This window comes from Syngnathus scovelli, chromosome 4 (genome assembly GCF_024217435.2).
Source record: "Syngnathus scovelli strain Florida chromosome 4, RoL_Ssco_1.2, whole genome shotgun sequence".
NCBI classification, from domain to species: Eukaryota; Metazoa; Chordata; class Actinopteri; order Syngnathiformes; family Syngnathidae; genus Syngnathus; species Syngnathus scovelli.
The window spans coordinates 22,183,478-22,203,876 of record NC_090850.1 but is presented as its reverse complement, the minus strand read 5'-3'; the positions used below and the strand labels follow the sequence as shown (position 1 = coordinate 22,203,876).

Here is a 20,399-nt window from a genome sequence, read left to right as displayed (position 1 = left end):
CAGTGCAGCGACAAAATGCCGCATCTGAGCTGCAACAGTCGAATTGACATTTATCCGCCTTTGCCTTTTACACATAAGCCATGAGTGAGGTTTGTGAAGCTGTGCACACTGACAGGGACGGCGGCATCCCGCAATCAAATAATTAGACGTGTGGGAACATCATTGAGGGTGACATAGTATTCTCAGCGGCAATTTTGAACATAACGACGAAGGAAGAGAGACTTGGGTGTCAAACGTCACACCTCGGTTAAAGCTCCCATCTTACAACATTGCTGCCCTAGACGTACAAAATGCAAAAAAATATATATATAATTGCAAGACATGCTGGCCAGTTAAAATATAATGCAAACTACTTGCACAAGTTTTCAATACGGACTGAACATTTTTCTTTTTTAATATGAAGAATGTCCAATTCTTTTTCTTGGATTACAAACTGGTCATTCCTTTTACTCTCCTTTTGGTGCACACACACATGCACACACACGTGCACCGTTTTCATTAAAAGGCCTAACTGAAAGCTCATATTTTATGGCAAAAATCTAATCCGGGTTTAATACAAAACAAAGCCATGCAGGCTGTCTAGGGGACATTTTCTTGGCTGAGTGGAAGCTTAGATGCAAATTTAAACATGGCTTCATTAGGCTATTAGCAATTGTTAACTTTTAGACATGCAACATATTGCTTTTGTTCCTCGACATTTATGTTTTTAAAGCACATTAACACAATGTGTTAATAACCTCAACGAATATTCAAATAAGAATGATGTTAGAGATGTAGGTCATTGGCTAAGGAATTGGACCCATAACCTTTTTGACATACTGCCGCCATATCTACGTCATCATAACCCGATGACGTCTTTTTTTTTCAGGTATTTAAGATTTATTTGCAATGTTTGTCAGGAACACAGACGTTTGGATTTTTACTGATTAATCTTTCTATGCAGCAGAGCAGAAACTTGAAGGATTTCCAGAGCTTCTGTAAAGAGGAATGGGCCAAATTCCCTTTTGAGCTGTGAGTCAAGATAAGTCAAATTTATTTATATAGCCCTTAATCACAGAAATGTCTCAAAGGTAAATATGTTCACCAACTTCAAGAAAATGTCCTTGCCAATGAAATTTTTTCCACAGAGTATTAACTTCTTTTACTCGGGATTAATTCGTTATTTAAATTGATAAAATATTTTACGACTTTTAGACAGTATTGTCTGTCAAGAAACACGTGGGTTGCTGCAGAAAGAGGATGTGGTTCACAAAAATGAATTAATTTAGCATCCTTGTAGCTCAGAGGTGTCAAAGTCAAGGCCCGGGGGCCAGATACGGCCCACCACATCATTTTATGTGGCCGGACAAATTGTGCACCAAATTCATATGTCAATACTGAAATAACAAATTGTTTTCACTTTTAAAAAAATAGAGATATTGCTAGCAATTTTTATTACATTCATATTTTTTTAAATATTTGAACAATGTCTGTTTTGAAAATTAGTTAGTCATCAGTTTGTTGTGTAGCCGATACAATAAATAATACGAGACGTTCGTAAATTTACTTGGGTTGACAATTTTAATGGCCCGCCGAAAGAAACTATGACTATAAACACACAGCCAAGTTTTTGTCTGTATTTATACTTTAACAAAGTTTGTGTATGATTTAATATTCTTGACTTGCTAAATAAAAGCACAAAGCCTAATGTTTATTTTTCGGTTTGGTTTTGTTTATATAAAAGGGCTTGCGAACAAAGATAGCGACTTCAGTAGCTGAGATTCTCAAATGAGGGTCTTGGTTCCGACAAATGCTTGTAGATCAATAAAGTGTGTTCCATGTCACCAGATAAATGGCGTTCACATTTTGCCACTCAAAATTGCACATCTCATCCTTGAGCTGACAGCGGCTAATCTCTGAGCTTTGTTTTTCACACTGATCCACTGCTTATTTGAGGCAGATGTGTATTGAATCCATCAACCTTTAAAAGTTAACAAGTTGTCTGGGGAAATGCCATTTGTACCAGCTCAATAAGAAATGTCAGTCGGACTTGTGCATCTGCAGAGAATTGCAAGTGAATTGGAAGCCTCTGTCACATAAATTCTTCAAGGGCACTTGCCTTTTTTTTGCTGAAGGAGTTCAGAAAATTACTAAACTGATGCCTTGAAGGTCAACCGCAATGCGTTCCGCCACGCTTCGACCTTAGACTCCATACAATTTTATCATCATTTACTTTCAGAATCCAAAATGTTGCCACCTGAAACCTTCAAGTGTATATTCATGTTTTATATTAAATCTGAATATTATAATTATATATGTACTGGACTGGAATCAAACTGGAAACATCACTTGGCAGAATCAACAGTTGGACAGATTTCTTTAATATCAAGGTTATGCTTCTTTTTTTCCCCGCACATCTTTTTTTTCTCTTCGGTCTTCAAAAAGCCAAAGAAAAAAGAAGCGAGCCACATAAGCAGTTATTTTTTTTTATGTTAACTGAAATGATGTGGGCTGACAGAATGCATTTTATTTTATTTTTTTGTCCAATAGCCTCGACATGTTTTGCACATATAATTTTATTACTGTATTAAGAAAATAACATATACATAGAAAGTAGACATCCTCTCCATTCTCATCATACCCACATTTATTCAAAAATGTCACATCTCCGATAACTAGAAACATATTGCTGTGAGAGATATTCTGTTTTAAAGAGAGAAACCTTTTGTAAATATAGTATTATAATTTTTCACAGGACGTCTTGTTCTCATGTAATCCTCCTGGTATAAAACAAATGTTGAAACCGCTGATAACAAAAATAACTGCACCAAAATTGCATTTACTGAGAATGTAGTCCAGTTATCATATTTTATTTGACATTGTGTCAAAAACATTTCTTCTGCAACTATCATCACAAGATGCCCAATGAATCTATGTTTACAATTCTGATTAACATTTTCTTCTGTTGTGAAAATTACCATTTTAAAAGAAATAGTAGGCACTAAATGCTAATATACAGTACAAGCAGGACTTCAGTCCACCCACATTGGGTTATTTTTAAAGATGACAACTTTGAAGTTGCAGGTGATTGGTTAGACAAACACTAATTGGAACTGATCGTTTGTTATTATGGGTTGAAACAAACAGGACATTTGTTTCACACTGTTCAAACTGCAGGGAATAGCTGCTCCACTAAGGCCAATTTATCTCTTCCACCTTAACTTGATTGTATAACCATATTTGGTCGCTGAGATGAATGTTGAACTGACATTTTTGCTCTGCCTTTAATTTTTCAGGAGTGCATTACATCCAGTGTTTAACTGCAAAGTACCATTTTATTGAATTTATCACGAAGAACTATATTTGAATCGGGGGGAGTCAGTCCTGACTCGGAAAATATATTGGCTTTAATTGACGAATTACAACACCTAAATTTGTCTTCTCCAGATTTTCTCTCTGTAGCTTTGGAAAGATAAATCTTCTTGTGCTATTTTCAACACTGCTGCTCTTTCTCATTAGAAGAATATTTTAATATTCATGATGAGGCCCAAAAATGTAGACCTAGTATCAAGGTCATCTATTGATGTTGTTATAAATATATTTTTATAAGCGTGTTTGGGTTTTTGAAAAGCGATATACAAATTTAATGAATTATTATTAATATTTTAATTCAAGATATTTTTTTTCAAAGCAAATACTTTGATTTGCAAGTTTACCCCTCAGCCTTCACCATCAGATAGGTTGTCTCCACACCACGGATGAAGCCAGACTTACTCATGACTATAATAGAGGCCGCGTTGTCTTTATGGATTTGGCAGAAGACGGGCGAACCTTCAGATATTTTTTGTTGGATCAAAGTAAACAGCAAATGGCTAATGTGACCTTTCCGTCTGTAGTTTGGGTGAGAGTAGGTAAATGTGAGCTCATTGAACTCATCAGTCAGCACCCAAGACACGGGATGTCCCTTCTCATCTACCACACAACGGTTTGGTAGATGTTTGATATAGGCTTCTATTAGATTGGAGTTCTCTTTCCATCCTCTAGAAGGCAAGTGTTGGACCACAAGCTCCACATGGGACTCATTCAAAGTAGATGTTGCTAGCGTGGATGTCTTTCTGTAAATGAGGGGATGAGTGCATATGAAGAAAGATAACAAAGATAATTCAATGACTTCTCTTCTACTTACTCTGACATGATCAACTTCTCTGGGCTGTAATTGATGTAGGAATGGTAACCTCCATCTTCCGCAACATGGACTCCTCTGAGAGAAGCAATTTCACGGACGATTTGAGAGTGATGATTTGCAACTTAAATAGACAAAAGAACAAAATACGTTTTTTGCGTCCCCTCAATTGTATACGTCACATTAAATCACATTCCGTACATTACTTTAAAATAACCAAGACTAACTAACATATACATGCTCAGAGGAAAGATCTAAAACACTAAAGACTAAGATAATCTTGACATTAAACATCTATTTATTCATTTTTGCCTACAGCAAAACAAACTGTTTCAATAATAATGAAGGCAAATTCAAATCAGCATATATGAAAATGTTCCTTCTTCAAATATTAACATTGGAGTCAAACTGTCAATTGCGTCACCCACCTTCAAATTCAAGTCCGTCTCTCCACTGGATGAGTTTGTCATCAGTCAGCAGACGTCTTAAAGAGTTTTGGTTTTTGGAGAAGATGCTGTATTTCTCATTGATTTCCTTGAAATCATTCCCAATCTGCAAATCATTCATTCCAAGATCATGTCGACCTCAACCAAACAAGCAATCCAATTCCTCCAATCGATCCATGTCGTTTTCCCGACCTGATTTTGACGGAAGCAGATGGCCGTGCTGAACGTCGGCCAGGAGTCGACGCACATCTTTAGTTGAAACACGTTGTTTTGCAGCATATGATGCAATCCACCAAGAACCTGAAGCACAATCGAGCACAGCAAAATTACAGCCACTCATCGAGTTGCCCAATGATGAATATATCAACTGGAAATTTTAAAATAAACAAATGAAATAAAAGTAGCAGAATAGGAATAATAAAAAGCAAATACAGAGAAACCCAGTACATTACATTAACGGACTGTGGTAGCTCTCGATGAAGGATATCTTTCATCAACGTCAGGTCCTTGAATGCCTTCAAGATGATCATTTTGTCGGCCGCAAATCGACTATCCGTATCAAACTGTTCAGCAGGTGCATTTATACAAATTTCTTAATGTGACCACACCTTAGAAATTTCTTTTTAACCCTTAGATGCATGACTTAGCACACCTGTCGCTGTCTTGTCAACCATCCCTGTTCCAAGTATGTATGACAGAATAAAAAAAACACATCAGTTTTCAAAATTGTGTTTTAGTTGAACTAAAAGCCCAAACGGTCGTCAACCTTTGGAACGGGCACATAATCCTCTTTGGCCTTGTAAAGAACAAACAGTGGATGGAAAAATGAAAGAATGCAATCTGAAAAGGACAACACATTTAGACATGTAAGAGGCATTTGCAATGATCATTTATTTCTCTTTTATTCCAAAGTCTGTGGTTTCCAAACAGAGACAGAGTTTTAGGGAGTAATTTACTACTCAGATGTGCTTATCAGATATGATCATGAAGGTTGTCTCCTCACCACGGGTGAAGCCAGCCTTATTCGCGAATCCAATAGGGGCCGCGTTGTTTTTATGGATATGGGTGAAGGCGGGCAAACCTTCCGATATTCTTTGCCCGGTCAGAGTAAGCATCATATGCTGTAAATGACCGTTCCTTCTGTACTTTGGTTGCGTGTAAGACATTCTGAGGCAATTGAACTCATCAGTCAGCAGCCAAGACACGGGATGTCCCTTCTCATCCACCACACAGCAGTTTGGTAGATGTTTGATATAGGCTTCTACTAGATTGAAGTTCTCTTTCCTTCCTCCAAAAGGCAACTGTTGGACCACAAGCTCCACATGGGACTCATTCAAAGTAGATGTTGCTAGCGTGGATGTCTTTCTGTAAATGATGGGATGAGTGCATATGAAGAAAGATAACAAAGATAATTCAATGACTTCTCTTCTACTTACTCTGACATGTTCAACTTCTCTGGGCCGTAGTTGATGTAGGAATGGTAACCTCCATCTTCCTTAACATGGAATTCTCTGAGAGAAGCAATTTCGTGGATGATTTGAGAGTGATGATTTGCAACTTAAATAGACAAAAGAGCAAAATTGTTTCCCCTCAATTGTATACATCACATCAAACTAAATCACATCCCATAGATTATTTTTAAACAGTGGAGACTAACTAGCAGATATACATGCTCAGAGCAAAATCAACAGCTTTGTCCTTACATAAAGGCTAACAGTGATCTATTTTCCCTCTTTTGACGTCACTGTTCCAATAATTTGGGAGGCAAGTGTAAATCAACTGAATATAAACACACTCACTTGAATACCACTTCATTTTAGTGGAGCAGTCAAATGCCATGCTCAAATTTAAAGAGCGTTTCGAAACCAACCAAGCTTGAACAAAGAAAGCAGTTCACGAAAAAGACGCACCAAACAATAAATAACTTGCAGTGTTCATGATGTTCAAACCCACATTGAGTGGAATTACAGTGGGTAAAAGTTTTCTGTTTCAAACTGCTTCAACTACCTTCAAATTCAAGTCCGTTCCTCCACTTGATTTGAAGTTTGTCATCAGTCAGCAGACGCCTTAAAGTGTCTTGGTTTTTGGAGAAGATGCTGTACTTCTCGTGACTCTCCTTGAAATTGCCCCCAATCTGCAAATTATTCATTCCAAGATCATGTAGACCTCAACCAAACAAGCAATCCAATTCCTCCAATCGATCCATGTCGTTTTCCCTACCTGGTTTTGACGGTAGCAGATGGCCGTGCTGAACGTAGGCCAGGAGTCGACGCACATCTTTAGTTGAAACACATTGTTTTGCAGCATATGATGCAATCCACCAAGAACCTGAAGCACAATCGAGCACAGCAAAATTACAGCGCACTCATTGAGTTGCCAAATGATCAACTGGAAACTTTATAATAAACTAGTCCAATAAAAGTAGCACAATTGTAGCCATAAAAAGCCAATACAAAGAAATCCAATACGTTACATTGATGGACTGCGGTAGATCTCGATGAAGGATATTTTTCATCAACGTCAGGTCCTTGAATGCCTTCAAGATGATCATTTTGTCGGCCACAAATCGACTGTCCGTATCAAACTGTTCGGCAGGTGCAGTTATACAAGTTTCTTAATGTGACCACACCTTATAAATTTCTTTTTAACCCTTAGATGCATGACTTAGCACACCTGTCGCTGTCTTGTCAACCATCCCTGTTCCAAGTATGTATGACAGAATAAAAAAAACACATCAGTTTTCAAAATTGTGTTTTAGTTGAACTAAAAGCCCAAATGGTCGTCAACCACGGGCACAGAATCCTCTTTGGCCTTGTAAAGAACAAACAGTGGATGGAAAAATGAAAGAATGCAATCTGAAAAGGACAACACATTTAGACATGTAAGAGACCGCACAGGCATTTGCAATAATCATTTATTTCTGTTTTATTCCAAAGTCTGTGGTTTCCAAACAGAGACAGAGTTTTAGGGAGTAATTTACTACTCAGATGTGCTTATCAGATATGATCATGAAGGTTGTCTCCTCACCACGGGTGAAGCCAGCCTTATTCGCGAGTCCAATAGGGGCCGCGTTGTCTTTATGGAGATGGCAGTAGACGGGCAAACCTTCCGATATTCTTTGCCGGACCAAAGTAAGCATCATATGCTGTAAATGACCGTACCGTCTGTACTTTGGTTGAGTGTAAGACATTCTGAGGCTATTGAACTCATCAGTCAGCAGCCAAGACACGGGATGTCCCTTCTCATCCACCACACAGCAGTTTGGCAGATGTTTGATATAGGCTTCTATTCGATTGAAGTTCTCTTTCTTTCCTCCAAAAGATAACTGTTGGGCCACAAGCTCCACATGGGACTCATTCAAAGTAGATGTTGCTAGCGTGGATGTCTTTCTGTAAATGAGTGGATGAGTGTAAATGAAGAAAGATGACAAAGATAATTCAATGTCTTGTCTTCTACTCACTCCGATATGTTCAATTTCTCTGGGTTGTAGTGGATGTAGGAATGGTGACCTCCATGTTCCTTAACATGGAATCCTCTGAGAGATGCAATTTCACGGATGATTTGAGAGTGATGATTTGCAACTTAAACAGAAAAAATATTTCATAAAGGCTAAATTTCCCTCGTTTTGACCTCACTGTTCCAATATTTTTTTGAGGCAAGTGTAAAGCAACAAAATATAAACACCCTCACTTGAATACTTATTTGAATCCACCAATCAAATAACAAGCCCAAATTTAAAAAAGTGTTTCGAAATCAACTAAGCTTGAACAGAAAAGCAGTTTACGAAAAAGACTGCTGGTTACAAGCGGGTGAACCAAACAATAAATATCTCGGAGTGTTCATCATGTTTACACACAAACATTCACACCCATACTGAGAACGGATGCTAAAATGCCTGCTAGGGAATTACAGTGAGTAAAAGTTTCTTGTTTCAAACTCCTTCAATTACCGTCAAATTCAAGTCCGTTCCTCCACTTGATTTGAAGTTTGTCATCAGTCAGCAGACGTCTTAAAGAGTTTTGGCTTTTGGAGAAGATGCTGTATTTCTCATTGATTTCCTTGAAACTGCCCCCAATCTGCAAATCATTCATTCCAAGATCATGTAGACCTCAACCAAACAAGCAATCCAATTCCTCCAATCGATCCATGTCATTTTCCCTACCTGATTTTGACGGTAGCAGATGGCCGTGCTGAACGTAGGCCAGGAATCGACGCACAACTTTAGTTGAAACACGTTCCTTTGCAGGATGTGATGCAATCCACCAAGAACCTAAAGCACAATCGAGCGCAGAATAACTCATCGAGTTGCCCAATGATCAACTCGAAACTTGAAAATAAACTAGTTCAATAAAAGCAGCGTCATAGTAGCAATAAAAAGCAAATACAAAGAAACCCAATACATTACACTAATGGACTGGGGTAAGTCTTGATGAAGAATATTTTTCATCAGCGTCAGGTCCTTGAATGCCTTCAAGATGATCATTTTAGTCGGATGCAAATCGACTGTTTGTCTCAAACTGTTTGTGTCGGTGCAGTTATACACATTTTGTTACGTAACCACACCTTGGAAATTTCTTTTTAACCCTTAGATGCATGCCCTAGCATACCTGTTGCTGTCTTGTCAATCATCATGACCATGTGTGACCATTGTTTTAAAAAGATGACAGAATAAAAAAATCTGTTTTCCCAATGAAAAAAATGTGTTTTAGTTGAATTAAAAGCCCAAATGGTTGTCAACCTTTGGAACGGGCAGAGAATCCTCTTTGGCCTTGTAAAGGACAAACAGTGGATGGAAAACGAAAGAATGCAATCTGAAAAGGACAACACATTGAGACACGTACAATGACATTTATTTATTTTTATTTCCAAGGTCTGTGGTTTCCAAACACAGAGATTTTTGGGTGATAATTTACTTCTCAGATGCACTCAGGAACATGAAGGTTGTCTCTTCACCACGGGTGAAGCCAGCCTTATTCGCAAATCCAATAGCGGCCGCGTTGTCTTTATGCATATGGCAGTAGACGGGCAAACCTTCTGATATCCTTTGCCGGATCAGAGTATGCATCATATCTCGAAAGTGACCTTTCCGTCTGTACTTTGGTTGAGTGTAAGCCATTCTCATCTCATTTAACTCATCTGTCAGTAGCCAAGACACGGGATGTCCCTTCTCATCCACCACACAGCAGTTTGGCAGATGTTGGATGTATGCTTTCACTCGATTGATCTCCTCGCTTCCTCCATAAGGCAACTGTTGGACCACAAGCTCTGCATGGGACTCATTCAAAGTAGATGTTGCTAGCGTGGACGTCTTTCTGCTAATGAAGAAATAAGTGAATATGAACAAAGATAATTCAATGACTTGTCTTCTTCTTACTCTGGCATGTCCAACTTCTCTGGGCTGTAGTTGATGTAGGAATGGTAACCTCCATCTTCCTCAACATGGAGTCCTCTGAGAGAAGCAATTTCGCGGACGATTTCAGAGTGATGATTTGAAACTTAAAAGAACAAAATTTGTAACAAGTTAATGTAAAACTGAACAGCTCGCAATGATCACAATTAAATGTTTTGGATGAACTTTGACTTGATCTTGCCAATCGCTGGCATACGAAGACGAACGGAAACAATCAATTGAGGATTACTTTTGGTCAAATCTGACTGTTTCATACCTCCAAATTCAATTCCGTTCTTCCACTTGACAAGTTTGTCATCACTCAGCAGACTTCTTAAAGTGTCTTGGTTTTTGGAGAAGATGCTGTACTTGGAGGGAAGCTCCACAAAACTGCTCCCGATCTGCATATTCTTCACATGTCAACCAAACAAGCAAATCTATTCCTCCAACCGGTCCGTATCCCGTTCTCTACCTGGTTTTGATGGTAGCAGATGGCCGTGCTGAACGTCGGCCAGGAGTCGACGCACATCTTTAGTTGAAACACGTTGTTTCGCAGGATATGATGCAATCCACCAAGAACCTGAAGCACAATCGAGCACAGCAAAATTACAGCCACTCATCGAGTTGCCCAACGATGAATATATTAACTGGAAATTTTAAAATAAACGAATGAAATAAAAGTAGCAGAATAGTAATAATAAAAAGCAAATACAGAGAAACCCAATGCATTACATTAATGGACTGTGGTAGCTCTCGATGAAGGATGTTTTTCATCAACGTCAGGTCCTTAAATGCCTCCAAGATGATCATTTTGTTTGCTGCGCATTAAGTGTCAAGTTGCTCTTTCACATTTCGAATGTGACCACACCTTGGAATATTATTGACACTCCCAGAACAATTGTTTATTTTGGATTTCTCAACGCATATTTATTCATATCGGTCTGTCCTTATTTCAACTTTTATTCAATTTTAACCCTGACCTTCATATAATCAAATCAATTTTCTGAAAAAAATGTCTTAAGCATATTTTTTAGGATGGTGACAAACTAATGCTAACAAAAATAGTCAGTCAAGTGCAGGCCTTTCTCCTGAGATCAGAGTTTTATGTGAAACAAGAAAGGTCTAATATGCTAAGGAAAATGTTTTTTTTTTTTTATCATGTTTTTAGCGAAACATTTTTGCCTTATCTTGCTCGATAACTTTATCTTCCATTCTTGAGAACAAGTAACATTTGTTCGTGGATTTGATTTTTGACCCTCCCCCCTTTTTGCACTCTGATGTTTGCATAACATTGTGTCAATGGTTGGCTTTAGCTAATTGCAAATCTCCATTTTTTTTTTAACCGTTGAAATGATTACAATTATACGAACCACAGAATACATTTACTAGAAAAGACCTGTTTTATAATTAGCTCAAAGCTTTAATGATATGAAATATAATAATAATAATTTTAATTAACAGCTAATCCTTGCGTGTGTTCTATTTGCAAATCATATGCACTTTGCATAAAATTCAAGGTTAATCACCTTGAACAACACTGAAGGTGGGAGCGCTTGCATTCATGTTAGGGATAATGAGGGTTAGCTTGTTAGTGTACGATTTAGCAAAGGAGAAGCTTGAGATGAGCACCAGCTGACAGCATTGTTCGCCAAAATGATGGGTAACAGTCCAGAATATATTCTAATGTCTTTGTCTTGGCCCTTTAATGACATCCACTTTGCCAACCAGTCGACGAATGAACCGCTTGGCGAGCAAAAAAGCCAAGGTACTTTGATTCTTGTTCAGCAAGTGTAAATTTTTATAGATAGAAATTCGGGGTTGCATCCTTCATTCTACTTAATATTTGCCCTATATGAGGAAAGTGATGTTGCTGTAAAAGACCACATCATCCAAATAGTCTGCAGCATCAGCTGCTGTGCTACTCAAAAGCTTGTCCTTCATTTTCTGAAACGTTGCAGTGGCTCCATGAAGGCCAAATGGAATAGCGTTAACTGGAAATGTCCAAAAGGTGCCCGAAATGCAATTACCTCCCTCCTTTCCGGTGTCAGTGAAATTGGCCAAAAGCCCAAGACACTCCCTAAGATAGTTGTCCAACGGAGGACATATTGAGCAAGGTTCGGTGTAAATTGTTTTGAATGGTTCAGTTTACAGTTTTTTTTTTAAAATACATAAATTCTCTCTCTCTCTCTCTCTCTCTCTCTCTCTCTCTCTCTCTCTCTCTCTCTCTCTTTACAATGCAGTGAAGGTGTAGTCATACAGTGATTCCCAAAGATTGTTTGGAGTCTACTGAAAATATCGTAAGGGAGAAAATGCTTCTTTTCAATGGAAGTAGCTGCAGAGTATTAACGACACATACATTTCTCATTTGATTTAATTAACCAGTACTTAAAATAGATTTCAAGCTACATCACATTTGAGGCCCGCAGCGTTTTACTCGCCCGCAGCGTGTGCTGATAATATTTAATCGGGTCGGCATAAGGCCCGCGTATGCCTGCAAGGCAGGAGTAAATGATTCAAGAGTAAAATCAAAACAAACAGGTAAAAAATAAAATAAATAAGTGCATTCTTTCAAAAAAATTATAGAATTTTTGGTATGATAGTTTGATTTATTTTTTTCAACTTGTGACTTTTTTGGACAAAGCAATCAAAATGCGAGTCATGGTACACACAACTGAACAAGGGCACCATAAAGAATATATTTCTTTTTTTTTCTTCGTTTTTCAGTGTGGTCCCATCATCACTTGATCTTTCTGGTTGCGATTTGTTACTCCCTGGTGTAATTTCCTGTTATGTTTTGATACTCTATTTATTGTGTACCACTCTATCACAGAGCTTGTTGCTGTACATTTCTTGATAGCTATATACCACACATATTGAAGTAAACAATTGGCAACTTCTAATTTTCTCCTTCACTCCGAAACCTACCAGTCACTTTTCCACCTCACTATTTTATCCAAATTCACTCACCGATTTTTTTTTTTTCTTGCCATACTTCAGTAGCTCCAGGACGGTGAGGTAGAAAGACAAACAAAAGAGTTTTACAAAGCGTCATCACACAAGGATTTGTCTCATCTGACTGAGGACAATACTCATGTTCCTTCATTCAGCATTAGCATAATCCCCTGGGATATCGCTGACCCCGTGCTCTACCCTCTCATCGAAACCATACTTGGAAGAAATCACATTACACTTTGAAGATCCAGATTATTGAGCATGTCAATTGCTATTTCCCTCGTTAATACGTATGGTGGAGACGATGCCGGAAATAAATAATGGAGGCATTGACACCGAACCCACCTCCCTCCCTCCCACACACAAACACATGCACAAACTTCGCTCGGTTAACGTGAAACAAATATGTCAAAATGATAATGTTTGACCTCATTTGCATAGGGTGTACCTTACGAGACGCAGAGCATCTTTTCTGCATTACATTTTTTTTTGTAAGTCTACTTTGCGGCACCAGACCTTAGCAAGCTGCTTTGTCATTGCCGCCATATGGTATCTTGACAGTGTTTTTTCACACTAATTAGTCTTTAACAGATATGCCAAGTCCAAATGACTGTAATGTCAAGGCTGGGCTCCTTTGCTGCATCTTAAATAAGGTTGCAAACAAAAGAAGGCCGTCTTCAGGTGCCTGGAAAAAATATTTATTCTGTGGATTCATGAAGAATGAATGGACGGAATCAAAATCAGTCTTTTGTGGTGTTTATTTTCTTTTTTCTTTGTGTATTTCTATTTTCAAAAATAATGACTAAGAACCTGACATTTTTCAAGAAAATTATATTTATTTTTACGGCGGGATTTGGTAGATAACTGATGAATGAATGGACGGAATCAAAATCTGTCTTTTGTGGTATTTATTTTCTTTTTTCTTTGTGTATTTCTATTTAAAAAAATAATGACTAAGAACATGAGATTTTTCAAGAAAATTCTATTTATTTTTACAGCGGGGTTTGGTAGATAACTGATGAATGAATGGAGAAAATAAAAATCAATGCTTTGTGGTGTTTCCATTTCGAGATTAATTAATAAGAACAAGACATTTTCATTATTTTCATTCTTATCTCTCCATTATGTGACATCCTGCAAAATTTGTCGCCAGAATTTGCTCTTGAGGAACACTCCGGCAGGCGAGGAGTTAATAAACGAGAGGAAATGACAATTGAAAAACGTGTCACCCCTAGACAATTCTATCTCGCTCCTCAAATAGTACTTACGAAACCGGGCTCCGATTGCTTCCTTACGTGTCTCATTTCCTCTTGCCCACATTTTCTATCTTTGTCTTATTTCTATCTGGGTTTCACTTTCCAGCACTTGAAACATGTCCTTAGCACTCAATTGCATAGATGCAAATTATAGAAATTGAAATCTTCTCTCTGTCAAATAGACCAAACCTGTTGAAAGCAAATTTACATAATAACTATATGAGAGACTAAAGACTTGCCAGAAATGTGTCACAGTGGCAAAATATCCAGCGTTAAAATATTATTGCTGCTTGTTCATAGTGTCGTTTTCACATGTTGTAAAAGCAATTATGCTTCATTTTGAACTTTCTGAAGAAAGGCTGCAACCTCCATATTTAATCATCTAAATAAAATATTCAGAAATGACATTGTATTCATATGAAATAAGGGTGCACAGGTGACTAATTATAGCATAAAATAAGATTTGAAAAAGACAGAATTGAGCAGTGGCCTCAATAACAGGGCTGTTAGGGCCTTTTCACACTGCACTTAACATCGCGCACCTGCTTTTCCTTACCTATATTTAAAGACGAAAAATCAACCTTCGCGATGTGGTAAATTGTAAATTGTGTGCTAAATTAATCTATTTACATCCTGCAGAAGAAGCGCAGCAATTTTTCTCATTTGGCCGATGTAATCCTTAATGTGTCCAGTCAGCAGATCATTTTATTTGCTTGAATATTTGATATCAAAAGATAATTACATTATTTGCTCGGAGGAATCACTGGCTTCTACTATTTTACCTTTTCAACTTTAATTTAAAATTTGCATCCTTGCTCTAGAGCTACACACACATATGATGTTGTATACGGAAGATGTCAGCGATCTGTATCCTAGCAACATGTGTTGCAGAAATAATCACTCAGTGTTTGAGAGTAAACTTTCTGGTATGATACTCAAGTTGCCTACATGAGAGAAGAACCTTGAGGATGCGGCATTGTCAAAATTGTAATTTGTCCCCTAACACCTCTGGCAAGGTTGCGTCCATGTGGTCGGGTGTGGGGGGTGCTTGACCTGCCGATGTTGAGCTTCCTCGCTCACTAAGGAGTCTGGCACTCAGGTCACAGGTAATGGCTGCGGCCAGATGGCACCTATCGCCTCGGGACAAAGGGCGGATGCTAGTCATTGTTAAACTTTGGAGCTTTGCATATTCTAGCATTATTTAATGCTTGATTACATGCATCATTTATCACAATTATGTCTTGATAAAAATTTGATGCAAAACACAGGCGAGGCCCGCTGAATATTCACACTTTGACCTCTCCCGCTGAATCAACCCCGGAGGAAAGGAAAGCCAATTATTTTCGCACAAAGTATTTTAAACCATCATTAGATGAGACACAAAAACAATATGAAACCAATCATTTGGTTACGGTAAATAATTGGTCATGATTACAGTCATAGACTACAAACCAGAATATGATTGCCATCTATCAATTATTCGGTTACATGATACAAATAGCTTGCTTATTTATTTATTTATTTATTTATTTATTTATTTATTTATTTATTTATTCATTTATTTATTAATTTATTCATTTATGTATTTATTTATTTATTTATTCATGTATTTATTTATTTATTTAATAATAATAATAATAATAAAAAAGGTTCCAAAGGAAAAAAAAATCATAAATGACCAGTGCCATGATCCTTTCTTCCCCCCAGTATTTTTCCAAGACCTGGTCCAGGTAATGGGCGGAGTCTCAGGCACACACCTGTGCAGTGTCCCAATTAGCTGACAACTTTGGGCTGGGGAGAAGAAAACCAGTGACAAACAAATCAGTGCAGAAACTCCTCACAGTCGACTGTTGCCAGATGAATTATGTGGCAGGTAACACCAGATCATTATATTAATAAATGAATGGATTGAATGAAGTTAAAATTTCCATTGACAGCGCATTAAATTATAAGCAAGTTACCTGTGTGCATATGTAAATGACATGCTAAATAAACCACAGCCAGAGGCAGAAATGTTTTTTTAATATGTAATGATTGTTAGGCTACTCAAATCAACACGTGCAAGAGAGAAATGCAACAAGAGAGCACTGTAGAATGAGAAAAGTCCAGGTACACTAGAGGTTAAAACTGAGTCCTGGTATTTTTGGACTGGCCCATTTCAAGCGTTGATAATGACCTTTTGTGGCCATTGGTGGAAGATTACTGGGCTATTGATACCTCGGAGCCTTCAAGTTACCAAGCTAAATTCATCAAAGCGTTTCAAGCTTCTGAATAAGGCTGGTTCATCTCAGTGACAACACACAGCTTCCTGCTACTTTTTAAATTCTTCAGCACTGCCTTTAGGCATGTGCCAGTGCCGTAGACTCTAAAAACATTTATGGGTGGAGTACCTGCTTTATCAGGGTTTTTCCTTGCCCTTTTGGGAGCTTATGATCAGGGGATGCTTTGAGAATAATTGTCAATTTTGGCTATGTGAAGCCCTTTGAGACTGTCTGTGATTTAGGGCTATACAAATAAACTTGACTTGACTTGACTTGAATCAGTTGCCATTTGGGTGCTACAATAATGATGAGTTTGTCTTTTGAACAAAGCATTGAAAGTGAGTTTGTTGAACAGGATTGTCTACTGTTATAAAAGTAAATACTCTAGGGTTGAAGTTATGTGTTAACACTGTTGACAGTTTGCTAAGATGTACATACATACTTCCTTCCACGTGGATTACTTTCCCAGTGGCCTTAAAATGTCTGTGGATTTGACAGCTTCTTTATTGTACTCTGTCAAATACAACTGACAGCTTGTATGAGCTCGGCCTGAACTCGATGCTGGCAGAAAGTTATTGATATGTCCGTGTCACCACCCTGAGAATTCCGCTTCACGGACATAATGCAAGAACTGGAGGATGGGTGTTTAGCCCGTGACTCTTGGGGTAATCGGTCCGAGCGTGGGTCGGCAACCTGCGGCCACAGCTGCATCTGGCCACCTCGACTGTGGCTTTAGAAAAGAAATGAGTATTTTTTTTATCTTCGTTTATTTTTTTATATAGATATTATCAATTAACATTGTTTTTCTTTCATTGATGAGGGATGGAATTATTGTAGCACAAATTAGCGACAGTTGAAGACTCGCATGCAGATGTGATGCACAGCTGACTGATTTAAAATGCACATTTGCAATTTTTTTTTTTTCCCCATCCATCAATTTTCTACTACAATTGCGAGAAGCAACAGCCAACAACAGCTTGGAAATATGAGCATCAAAATGCAAACTGCTGCCAATGCTGACTTGAATGATAAAGTACATGATCAAGATCTTCCGGTTAGTCACATGTTGGCAGGTTTTGGAGGCAACAGCTTGTCTATAATCAGTTTGGTTCAATTCTTTGCTTTGCGTTGCTTTTCTGACTCAAGGAAAAGAGAATACCTCAAACATGTTAACAAACACATTTGACCCATTGGAAAAAACCTAACCAACAAGTAAAATGTAAAAAACATGATGTCGTACATGACTTGTAGAAATTATACTGAGCATACAAGAAAGGGTTTGTCTTTTTTTATATAATGCCGCTACTGCATTTTTGATTGGATTATGTAAAGTCAAAATTGAATTCTAAATCCATTTGACTGAGTATCTGCGAAGGCTGTCCAGGGACGGAGACATCATTATGAATGTTAATTGTTAATAATTATCCTTCTCCTAAGGGTAACCCGTATTTCAGGACAGTGGAAGCTGATTTGGGGAGGAAAAAGGAAAATAGAGGACATGGAGATGAAGTGAGAGAATAAGTGAAGGAGAGAAGCATCCAAGTATTTTGTAAAACTCAATGTTGTATGCAACATTTTAGTGACTGGAGGACACAAGAGCCAGCTTAACGTCAGACCGTCTGCTTTTCAACATTTGTATCAGCTCAGAGGATTTCATTTAATACCAACATTAAATGGAAGTGTCAGGATTTTTTCGTCACATTTTGGTTGTGCTGCACATGTATGAATGTCAAGAAAATTTCACATTCATTCTTCAAGATGCTATCACAACACTGTGTGTGTCCCACAAGACTCAAACGAGTGCTACAAGACCTCAAAATAATTATTCCAGATTTGGGTTCAGCATTTTTACACACAAATAATCACCACTGTTACATTCACTGGACAAAATACAAATATAACACTTTTATTTGTGCTCCCATTCCTAATGAGCTGAACTCATAATTGGACTTTTGTACACGAAAGGCCTTAATGAGCACTTTTTTTCAAAATGATCCAAGTCACAAATGGAACATGTGACAAAGCTGTTTAGACAGCAAAATTATTTGCACAGGTTATCCATAATAAATTAATAAATACATTACAGAAGATTGATTTTCCAGTCCCTTAACTCTGCAAAATGTAAAAAAAATCAGCATTTAATGGCTATAATTGACACCAAAATTTGACAGTAGGTACGAATGGGTCAGTCTGACTGTTTTGACGTGTCCACCACCTTCCTCACCTTAACAATCGGAGTGTTCCCACGATAAAAGACCAATTGAAAATATGCAGTTTGACTGCATTGCTGGCTTGGGTTGGAGGCTATGCACACCAAAGTGGCGTGATTTACTGACAGCTGAAACTGGCTTTAAATTATGGACACATGAATCTTTAATGACTAAAAATGTCAACTTGGATCCGGGGAAAGGAACACTTGAAAATCGAGAGCTACCTTATGTAGCCATTGTGAAGTCGGCCAGTGGGGCACATTGAGATGATATTTCTTCATAATATATTTCTGTGTTAAATGGAAGCGAAGTGTAAATGGAAACTATACCAAACTTTGTTGGCTGTGTCATTCCAAGTCAAGTTTTAATAAGTTAAGAACAATTTTTTTTTTCTACTTTGTCCTCTGAATGTGTGTCAGGGGAGGAGGGGACACAAAAAAAGACAAACCTTGAGAGAATTACAGAGTCGAATAATTAGAGCATGTTATCATTTGTATAATCTTCACCACCAAAGCATCTCACCTCTACCGCAACCTTGAACTGAGAAAAGTCTTTATCAAAGAAGCCTTCTTGCACATTCTACTTTTGGAGTGCTAGTTTGAATCTGGTCGCGAGAGTTGAAGGAAATTCTGCAATTCCAACGTTAACCTTGCCTGTTGGCCAATCCTAAACTTCCATGATGTGGAACGGCTACTTGTCTTTCCAAATAAGAAAGGGAAGTTAAAAAAAAAAAAAAAACAGTGCCAACTTTGATATTAAATGCAGTAAATAAATAGCAGCCAGATGGTTTTCACTTATGGTTAAAGCATATCGACAGATTTTTTTTTGCATTTCACTCTCCGTGCCTGAAGTAGGTACCGGATAGTATAAAGCGTCATTAGAATTTCAATGCATACTAATTGTGCTTGCAGGGAAATTTGGTGTGGCCAAGTCGGAGGCATTTGATCAGTTCTGCAAAGCCAGCCAGGCGGGAGGGAACCTTTGCTTTCCACCTCGCTGACTTTTGCCGCTTTGAAGTTGAGGTGCAAAATCAATTGAACACATGGTGGCAAGTAAATTAAGATGTTTGGAGCTTATTGTTGAATGACTGAAAGGTTTGGAAGGAAATATGCAAGCTGCTTTATTTTATAATTATCTCAATGCTGTTGGATTTCTTTTATAAATAGTGCAGTTTTAAGAAAAACAATATTTTTCTTCCGGCGAGCTGTTTTGTACGTCGGCAAATTTCATTTAAAGTCAGCATCCAAATTTGAGTGCAAATGGCTCTCTTTTAGCATTTTTTGCTGCCAATTCTCAACTGTTGGATTTTTCTCCATCAAACAGAGGCAAAAGGCTGTCTGCGTGTCGGAATAAGATTATCATGGGGATAATCGCCATCCTTTTTGGAGTAAAGTACAGCTTTGACTTATCCCCAGAGGAAAGACAGAAGATAATATATAATAATAAAAGTGTGAATATTTTTGAAGATCAACTTATATCTCCATGTGCGGCAATATCCTCCGGGTGACCTTTTTACACATCCCCGCCGCATTTCATTAGCTCGGGAGCAGAATTAGAAGTAGAACCTTGGCCATAACTAATTTAATGGCTAAGTTCTCTGGAACCAAATCAGCCACAAAAGTTAGTTATGGGTGTCATTATTATTATGATGAAATTATTTTTGTTCTTGACGGAAGCATTTGGTATGTGACAGCAATGAGGATGGGCGAGAAAAAAAGCAACT

The 20,399-nt window shown here is 37.9% G+C and overlaps 4 protein-coding genes and 1 long non-coding RNA gene across 6 annotated transcripts in view; 1 reads left to right on the top strand and 4 right to left on the bottom strand.

Moving 5' to 3' along the window:
* Positions 1 to 2,347: 2,347 nt before the first annotated feature.
* LOC125967742 (glycine N-acyltransferase-like) lies at positions 2,348 to 5,168 on the bottom strand. Its single transcript, XM_049719065.2, has 5 exons — positions 5,061 to 5,168; positions 4,801 to 4,908; positions 4,591 to 4,714; positions 4,166 to 4,286; positions 2,348 to 4,094 (listed from the first exon to the last, which is right to left on the bottom strand). Exons 1-5 carry the CDS (start codon positions 5,136 to 5,138, stop codon positions 3,692 to 3,694), a joined length of 834 nt encoding a protein of 277 aa, XP_049575022.1. The 5' UTR covers positions 5,139 to 5,168; the 3' UTR covers positions 2,348 to 3,691.
* Positions 5,169 to 5,480: 312 nt separating this feature from the next.
* On the bottom strand, positions 5,481 to 7,173 carry LOC125967740 (glycine N-acyltransferase-like). Its single transcript, XM_049719062.1, has 5 exons — positions 7,082 to 7,173; positions 6,829 to 6,936; positions 6,616 to 6,742; positions 6,045 to 6,165; positions 5,481 to 5,973 (listed from the first exon to the last, which is right to left on the bottom strand). The coding sequence occupies exons 1-5, from the start codon at positions 7,157 to 7,159 to the stop codon at positions 5,568 to 5,570; spliced, it is 840 nt and encodes a 279-aa protein (XP_049575019.1). The 5' UTR covers positions 7,160 to 7,173; the 3' UTR covers positions 5,481 to 5,567.
* Positions 7,174 to 7,591: 418 nt separating this feature from the next.
* Positions 7,592 to 9,091, bottom strand: LOC137840226 (glycine N-acyltransferase-like). The gene is made up of 5 exons (XM_068650454.1): positions 9,014 to 9,091; positions 8,771 to 8,878; positions 8,558 to 8,684; positions 8,069 to 8,189; positions 7,592 to 7,997 (listed from the first exon to the last, which is right to left on the bottom strand). Exons 1-5 carry the CDS (start codon positions 9,089 to 9,091, stop codon positions 7,592 to 7,594), a joined length of 840 nt encoding a protein of 279 aa, XP_068506555.1.
* Positions 9,092 to 9,479: 388 nt separating this feature from the next.
* On the bottom strand, positions 9,480 to 10,924 carry LOC125967741 (glycine N-acyltransferase-like). 2 transcript variants are annotated; one of them, XM_049719063.1, is made up of 5 exons: positions 10,730 to 10,924; positions 10,470 to 10,577; positions 10,275 to 10,398; positions 9,983 to 10,103; positions 9,480 to 9,923 (listed from the first exon to the last, which is right to left on the bottom strand). In XM_049719063.1, exons 1-5 carry the CDS (start codon positions 10,805 to 10,807, stop codon positions 9,518 to 9,520), a joined length of 837 nt encoding a protein of 278 aa, XP_049575020.1. In that variant the 5' UTR covers positions 10,808 to 10,924; the 3' UTR covers positions 9,480 to 9,517. The 2 variants fall into 2 exon arrangements, with proteins under 2 accessions (XP_049575020.1, XP_049575021.1); XM_049719064.1 differs by having other exon boundaries at positions 9,480 to 9,920.
* A 5,024-nt stretch (positions 10,925 to 15,948) lies between these two features.
* LOC125967743 (uncharacterized) overlaps positions 15,949 to 20,399 on the top strand; it is a 136,460-nt gene continuing 132,009 nt past the window's right edge. The window contains exon 1 of the long non-coding RNA XR_011086704.1: positions 15,949 to 16,078. This is a non-coding gene — a long non-coding RNA (uncharacterized lncRNA). The remainder of the gene's footprint in view (positions 16,079 to 20,399) is intronic.

Excerpts from the sequence above, each read along its gene's own strand:
- LOC125967742 (XM_049719065.2), bottom strand. The coding sequence starts at position 5,138 with ATGATCATCTTGAAGGCATTCAAGGACCTGACGTTGATGAAAGATATC. Across the intron at positions 4,715-4,800 it reads TCTGCTTCCGTCAAAATCAG|ATTGGGAATGATTTCAAGGA; the intron begins GTCGGGAAAACG and ends AATGATTTGCAG. Across the intron at positions 4,095-4,165 it reads GAGAAGTTGATCATGTCAGA|AAAGACATCCACGCTAGCAA; the intron begins GTAAGTAGAAGA and ends CCTCATTTACAG.
- LOC125967740 (XM_049719062.1), bottom strand. The coding sequence starts at position 7,159 with ATGATCATCTTGAAGGCATTCAAGGACCTGACGTTGATGAAAAATATC. Across the intron at positions 6,937-7,081 it reads ATCTACCGCAGTCCATCAAT|GTTCTTGGTGGATTGCATCA; the intron begins GTAACGTATTGG and ends ATTGTGCTTCAG. Across the intron at positions 5,974-6,044 it reads GAGAAGTTGAACATGTCAGA|AAAGACATCCACGCTAGCAA; the intron begins GTAAGTAGAAGA and ends CATCATTTACAG.
- LOC137840226 (XM_068650454.1), bottom strand. The coding sequence starts at position 9,091 with ATGATCATCTTGAAGGCATTCAAGGACCTGACGCTGATGAAAAATATT. Across the intron at positions 8,685-8,770 it reads TCTGCTACCGTCAAAATCAG|ATTGGGGGCAGTTTCAAGGA; the intron begins GTAGGGAAAATG and ends AATGATTTGCAG. Across the intron at positions 8,190-8,557 it reads GAACGGACTTGAATTTGACG|TTGCAAATCATCACTCTCAA; the intron begins GTAATTGAAGGA and ends TTTCTGTTTAAG.
- LOC125967741 (XM_049719063.1), bottom strand. The coding sequence starts at position 10,807 with ATGATCATCTTGGAGGCATTTAAGGACCTGACGTTGATGAAAAACATC. Across the intron at positions 10,399-10,469 it reads TCTGCTACCATCAAAACCAG|ATCGGGAGCAGTTTTGTGGA; the intron begins GTAGAGAACGGG and ends AAGAATATGCAG. Across the intron at positions 9,924-9,982 it reads GAGAAGTTGGACATGCCAGA|CAGAAAGACGTCCACGCTAG; the intron begins GTAAGAAGAAGA and ends TTTCTTCATTAG.